Source organism: Gavialis gangeticus, unplaced genomic scaffold (genome assembly GCF_001723915.1).
Source record: "Gavialis gangeticus isolate Ggan-Ray unplaced genomic scaffold, GavGan_comp1, whole genome shotgun sequence".
NCBI lineage: Eukaryota > Metazoa > Chordata > Crocodylia > Gavialidae > Gavialis > Gavialis gangeticus.
In genome coordinates this window covers 201,805-208,600 of record NW_017729000.1, presented here as the reverse complement: position 1 = coordinate 208,600, position 6,796 = coordinate 201,805, and the positions used below count along the sequence as shown (strand labels likewise).

At 55.0% G+C, this 6,796-nt stretch overlaps 1 protein-coding gene across 4 annotated transcripts; it reads right to left on the bottom strand.

Moving 5' to 3' along the window:
• Nucleotides 1-6,796, bottom strand: CDC25C (cell division cycle 25C). Of its 4 annotated transcripts, none has more exons than XM_019506015.1 (13): nt 6,741-6,796; nt 4,990-5,023; nt 4,768-4,848; nt 4,355-4,453; nt 3,794-3,928; nt 3,315-3,398; nt 2,937-3,089; nt 2,605-2,706; nt 1,880-1,942; nt 1,314-1,412; nt 1,045-1,178; nt 825-936; nt 1-592 (listed from the first exon to the last, which is right to left on the bottom strand). In XM_019506015.1, the coding sequence occupies exons 3-13, from the start codon at nt 4,816-4,818 to the stop codon at nt 452-454; spliced, it is 1,173 nt and encodes a 390-aa protein (XP_019361560.1). In that variant the 5' UTR covers nt 4,819-4,848; nt 4,990-5,023; nt 6,741-6,796; the 3' UTR covers nt 1-451. The 4 variants fall into 4 exon arrangements, with proteins under 4 accessions (XP_019361560.1, XP_019361559.1, XP_019361561.1 ...); XM_019506014.1 differs by having other exon boundaries at nt 4,768-4,884; nt 6,741-6,791; XM_019506016.1 differs by lacking the exon at nt 6,741-6,796 and having other exon boundaries at nt 4,795-4,884; nt 4,990-6,030.

Below are 6,796 nucleotides of genomic sequence, written 5' to 3'. Positions count from 1 at the left end.
GTCTTTTAAAACTGTTTATTTTTCTTTTCAAAAGTTATGATGAACTGCAAAACCGAGAGTAAATACCAGGAAGGAACGTGGGGGCTCCTGCTGTTCCAGGAGGACAGGGTGGGCGGAGCTCTGGCTGTGACATTCCCTGCCCCGTCTTGCAATGGCAGGGTGGCACAGACACAGGTGAGAACTGGCCTTCCCAATGGCTGTTCTGCGAGCAGGGACCACTCTGCCTGCAGAGCCAGGCCCCACCCTCCGTGCATGGGCTCTGGGCTCAGATATGGGCACGTCTAAATACAGGATCACTGACATCTTTTCAACAAGCCTCTTCCTAACGTTTCCTGTCACCCGAGATAGCCAAAGATGGCTGTAGTTCCCAGAGGATGAGGCGGGCTCCTGGTTCCCAGCCTCTCACTAAGTGTAGCCCACTTCAGAGCAGAGCCCTTGTAAGTGGTGGCCCTCACAGCTTCATGAGGCGAGTGATCTGGTCTCGTCTCTTCCGCTCTCCCACCCAGGACTTGCTCTTGGTGCGGAATTTCAGTAGCTCTGTCTTAAAGTCCTGGTGGTGCATTGGACAGTAGCTCTGGGGTTCACACAACTCCTGAGAAGTAAAAGTGGAGACACTCATTATACAGGAAACAGGGCAAGGACCTCCAACCAACTAACCACCAGGACAATGCCACTGGAAGGAGCTGGTGTGTTCCCCATGGGATAGAGTATTTCATCTTGCTGGTGACTGAACCCTGCTAGTGGGACCTCACACCCAAGAAGCCAGCTTCTCTCTCAGGAAACCTTGGATACCCCAGCCCCATCTATCACATTTTGGCCCTCACCTTGTACTCAGGGAAGAACTCCTTGTAGCCTCCCTTCAGGACATACATCTCAGGATAATGCAGCGCAGGGTATTCATTCATGGCTCGATCTTCCTCCCTCAGATAACGGCACCTTCAAACAATGACAAGGGGAGCAGTCAGACAGGCAGCAGAGGGATTCACCCCAGCATGGACTCTTGCCTGCGCCTTCCCCCTCTCGTTAGGCAGGGCCTGCACTCACATCTTGGGGCCCCTCTCCGAGGAGAATTCACAGTGGAACACAAGGACAATGCGTTTCTGTGGCATGGATGGGAAGAGAGGCCTCTTCAGGAACAACTCAAACAGGTCTTCTTGCCTGTGGAGGTTCAGAGCACCCTGCAGGAGAAACATGGGGAAGAGAATTTTCTGCTACACATCAGGATAACCAGCAGCTTGGGGGCAGCTCATCACAGGCACCCGATACCTATATCCAACTTCTACCCTTGGCTGTTGCATATCCAGTTCCCTCACCTTGATGTGCCCTCCTAGATACTCATAGGGGTAGCGGCAGTCAATGATATAGAACATCTCGATGAGGCTTTGGAATTGCCCAAAGAGCAGAGCAGCCACCTGCAAGGGAACAAGCGCGCTCTCAGGGCGTTGGAAAATGAAGGGCAGCTCCCAGGCAAATGCATTCCCCTCCCAAGCTCCAAACTTTCTACCGCTCTGGCCCCATCCTAGCAGAACACACAACCCACACAGACCGGGTCAAAGCAAGACTCATGCCTGGAATAGGGCCACATGACTAGGCATCAGGTGAACAAGCTTTGGGAGCTGGATGAAGGAGATTCCTTCCACACAAATGCAGTCATGACCTGAACCAGTATCCAGAAGCAGTAGCTCCAGGGGGTAAGTCAGACAGCAAGGCTTAACCCTTGCTAAGCTGTTTCCTGCTGGAAGTAAGGCCTGGGTACTTGATCCTGCACAGGATCACAGGGGAGGCAGAGAAGCAAAGAGGAGAGAGGTGGAGCTAGGGGCTGCGCATGCAGACGGGCATGTGGGGTTACAGCCTAGGTGGACAGCAGGCTGGTACTCACAGTCTCCGGGATGATATATTGTAGATCCTGGTGCCTTCCTGTCACTGTAGGCAGTGCATACACCTAGGGAAACACTGAATGGCATCATCTGCAAGGCCCCTGGCTCCTCCAGAGCTAGTTCAGCAGCCCCCACCCTGTGGTGACTGTCCCCCACCCCACTCTGCTCTGCTCAAAGTCCTGTTTCTGCTGCATGTCTTGGTGATATTCTTTTCCCTCTGAGGCAATTTTATAAGCTTCTCTGAGCACAGGATTCCCAGGTTTGTTGGGAGGTGTCCCCCCTCCTCCCATTGCCCAATGTTCCTCATAGGTGGCAGGTATTAAGTTGAGACAAAAATTGTTTGACATATGGAGGCAGTCAGTTTGTTCTCAAGTCAGTGGTTTTCAACCTTTTCTTACTTGCAGACCCCTATGGACACTTCAAATGGAGGTGTGGACCCCTTTGACTTGTAAGTGAGGGTACTTGCATATTTTTAATTGATCAAAGTTGTCTTTCAGAGACCCCTTAGGCAGTCTGCAGACCCCCAGGGGTCTGCAAACTCAGATTGAAAACCACTGCTTTAAGTGGCTCTAGGGCTGGGGGCAGGGAAGATCTTCCTGTTGGGCAAAAAGGAAGATCAATCAGCTCTGCATACTAACAGTTAAGGGCTCCTTCTTCCATGCCTAGGCCTGACCTTTCTGCAAGCAGGGAGACCTTGAGGGTACATGGGGCTGGAGCAAACACATACCTTGGAGAAGTCCCCAATGAGTTGTCTGAGGCCATGGTCCTGATCCAGGATTTTGGTGATCTCCATGTCGGAGAGTGAGGCCGTCTTCTTCAGAGTCGCACCCTGTAACCACCCAGGCAGCCATCAACAATACATATGCAAGCCAGTCCTGACCACCCAGCCCAGTGGGTGGCAAAAGGCTGGGCTGCCCCTGCCATGAACCCCGAGACCAGGTCCTGACGACACTGCCTAGACTAGTTTCTGTCTGCCTTTAGAGCCCAGCACTGCAACTGCAGCTAAGGCTGAGGGGATGAGGATTCAGAATGCAGACGCAGCTGGGCTGGCTCCCTTACCCCCTCCGGTTCTTCCTGGATCAGGCTGCATCTCCGTTTCACCTTAACAGGAGTTTCATTATCCTGACCCCTCACTATTCGCTTTAGCGCTGGCCTGTCAAATTTCTCCGGCATTGATGGGGAGCGGTACAGGCGGCTTCTGCTCACAGAGACCTGCTTGGAGACGGGCAAGTGGGAAGGGAACAGCAAGTCATGAGGGGGCACCGTCACCTCAGCACCCCCTGAGTAGAGCCCCGTTAGGGCTGGAAGCCAAATAGCAACTCTGAGTGGCTCCGTAGCATGGCAAGGACCCCTGCTTTGCAGGCACAGTCTTTGCTCTAACACCTGGGGCTCCTGCTTGGCCTTTTTCCATGCTATGTTAGTAGGTAAGTGCCTTGCCTCACTGACATTGATGTCCTGCATGAGGAGGGGCCCAGAGAGCAGAACAGCCATACTGGAAGACTGGTTACCAGCCACCGGTATCTGAAGGAGCAGAAACATTGCATTACCACCAAGACAGTCCACTGGCAGTCACTGAGACCATGAGTCAGCCACAAGCCTGTGTTCCTGTGCCTGACTGGACCAGGCGAGGGAGAAGGACATATATGTCTGGGGCTCATTGTACTTGGGAGCTGCTCTCCCTTACATTTGCTCACAGCAGGCCTTGGGCTTCTAGTGCCGTGTCTGGGTAATGACTATAACATCTTCCCAGTGCCCTGAAGTGACCAGCAGCCAGCAGAAAGAATGCTCCTCAGCACCTCCTGGCTCTTGGTAGCCTGGAATCAGACGAGGTCAGGGACTGGCTCTGTGATGCTTGTTTCTCCATCCTGGGCATGGCTCTGCAGCCCGTGACAGAGGACGCAGCATGCAGGACTCACCTCCATGTCTTCCTGCTCATCAGGGAAGAGAGCTGCAGAGCTGCCCGAGTGATCTGTTGTTCCGTGTGCATAGGATTCCACCTCGGCAATCGGGCTGCCTAGGTCTGCCATCTCAGACTCCAGGCTTCTTACATCCTAGCAGGGAAGAGGAGAAAAAGTTCAGGGGCTGCAGTGGTGCCCAGCTCCCACACCTCCGTCATGTTTTCCAGCACCAACCACCAATCCAGAGAAACTCCAGAGAGCAGAGCAGACTCCCTACAGTGCCTACCTAGCCTCACCCCGGGGAGTATTTTCTAGAGCTTGCCTGGAGCAGAGTGCATGATCTGCCCCAGTGGCAGAAGAGGAATGCTTGTTCCCTCTCCAGTTCCTGATTCTGTACTGGAGTCAGGGCTTCATTTGAGGAACAGACAGTACTCTTGGTCAGAGGGGGAAGATCTGATCCAGCCCAGCTTCTCCTCTCCCCTCACCCAGCCCAAGCTCTGGCCGCCGTACTGCTACCCACTCCTCCCCATTCTGTGGGAGGGAGTCACTGGATTCTGACGAGCTGAGATGTTAACTCACCAGTGGAGTGGTGGAGCTAGTCAGAGGATCCATCACTTCCTCATGAAACAGCAAGGGCTTGGACACATGCCATCCTGGATGCTTAAACCAGCCCCCCTCCTGAAACGAGAAGGGTCAGGAGCTCTCAGCTCTCTGGCTCTAGTAGGTGCTGAGAACTACCTTCAATCTCCCACCCCTCAGGTCAAGAGCCCAAGGCAAGTTCAGATCTAACCCTGCCATTAAGCAGCCACTGGGCACTGGCTGTGAGGAGGGTCACCAGCATAGTGGGTGGGTGAGAGCAGGAAGGGAATCTCGAGTTCCTGGAAGACTGCGACCCTCCCAAAAGCAGCACTTGCAAAACACTGTCATGTCCTAGGGAACTCCAGTACTGAGACTGCTCCAGCCTGCCCTTAACTGGTTCAGCAGGGACTCACCTTTGCCATGGTCATCAGGGGACTGGCCATCTCACTGCTCTCGCAGTACATGGCACCTGGTGTGCTGCACCGTACCTGGGGCTGGAACGGACAGGAGGGAACGCTCACTGGAGACAACTGTAAGCATAAACTCAGAGCTGCAGCCAGCATCCCAGCACACCCAGACTCGCCACATCTCCCAGACAGCAAATCACCTTTCTTTGAAGACGAAAAGGTACTCACCGGGAGAGACCTCAGACACTGCCTCTGTGACTCTCTGCAGGAAGAAAAATAGCCAGTCAGTGTCCTGGCCCCTCTTTTCCTGGCCAGCTTGCACTGTCTTGGGACAGGACTCCCATCCCTACCTGCATCCTCCCTCACATCCACAGAGCCCTTCTGAGCCCCGGGACAGTGCTCAGCAACAACTCAGGACACCTGTGACACCCCCCCTGCCCTGGCAGGATTATGCCATTTTGTAGGCAGGACAGTTTGAGGCCATGCCACGTGTCAGTGGCAGTGCTGCGACTTGAACGGGGGATCCTTTCTGTCATCTTACACCCTTTCCCTGTTTGTGCCGAGCAGAACACTGCCAGCTGGCTGGAGACTGGCAGGACAGCTCAGAAACTACTCACTCGTTTCTTGTTTCCAGATTCTGGTGTCAACCCGAGTAAGAAATAATACCAAATCCAACACAGCTGGCACTCCCACGTCAGCCTCTGAGACACCCATGTGCAAACATCACCTGTCCAGGTCCAGCAGGTGCTAAAACCGGAAGAGGCAGGTACTGCAGGCACCCAACCACTGAGGGCAGGAGGAGCCGCTCTAGGCTCTTTAGGAACTTGTGCATTGTCCACGCTCAGCAGGAACTGTCCAGATGGGGACAACACCCTAATAGCAAGGACACGCTGACGAGTGAGAGTCAACAGCCATTTCTGACAGCATCCCAGCCACACGTCGGACGGGCTGGAATGTCCCCTGAACGGGCAGTCGGGCATAGCAGCAAAATTATCATCTCTATTCCCCAGCTAACCACTTAGATGGGAAGGGGTTGTGTTGAAATAAGATTCAAATGGAAAAGGAGTACAAGGACTCAGCAGCTGAAAAGCCACAGACCAGCACTAAAATCAGCTCAGCTGGAAGTTTTGTAAGAAAGGAGAGCTGAGGTACAGATAGATCCACTTCAGTGTGTTCTGTGGAAAGGGAGAGCCCTGGGCCAATCGACCCAATGCTAACACTCAAAAAATAGCTGTTCTTCAAACTACCACACAGTGCCACCACTTCCCAGATTTCCAGGTTCTTGAAACAGAACCAGCTTCTCCAACACGCTGGGTGCGAAACGGTCTAAGCCAGCAGGGCCCTAGCCGCTGCCCAGCCAGAGACAGGAACGGCTTGCGGGATGTCCGACGGGTGTGCTCCATCCAGGGCCCAGCCAGCACTCCTTGCCCAGGTACAAAATATCTCCAGCCACCGCTCACAGCTAACCGAGGACAAGGCTATTTGGACTGGACAGGCCCCCGCTCGCAGAATGGCGTACGCTGCCATTTCAGAGACTGCCATTCTGCATGCCATTAGCATCAATAACGGGAAGCAGATAGACGGTGATTAGCAGCCAGGACACTTACAGCCCATCCTGAGGTCCTGGCGAGTCCATCCAACCTGCAACTGAAGAGAGAGAAGTAGGCGAAACCCGCAGCAAACGGCAGTGCCAGGCACGAGCAAGGAGGGCGGAGGTGGCGTCCGGCACCATGACGGGCAGGGGCTGCTGGAAACGCCAGGCAGCCCTCCACCACCACCACCACCCTCCTCCCGGCCCATCGTGTCTCATCGCAGTCCTGGAGCACCGGTCTGGGCCCCGGGCAGCAGGGGCCGGGGGCCGGCCAGCGGTGCCAGGGAGCAGGGCGCCGAGGGCCGGGCAGTGCCAGCTGCGCGCAGAGACGTTCCCGGGCCGGGCGGTCTTGCCAGGCCACCGTTGCCGCGGCAGCAGCGGCGCTTACCAGGCTCGGGCCCGCCCGGGGACAGCGCGAAGCGGAAGACGGTCATCTCCTCGCCG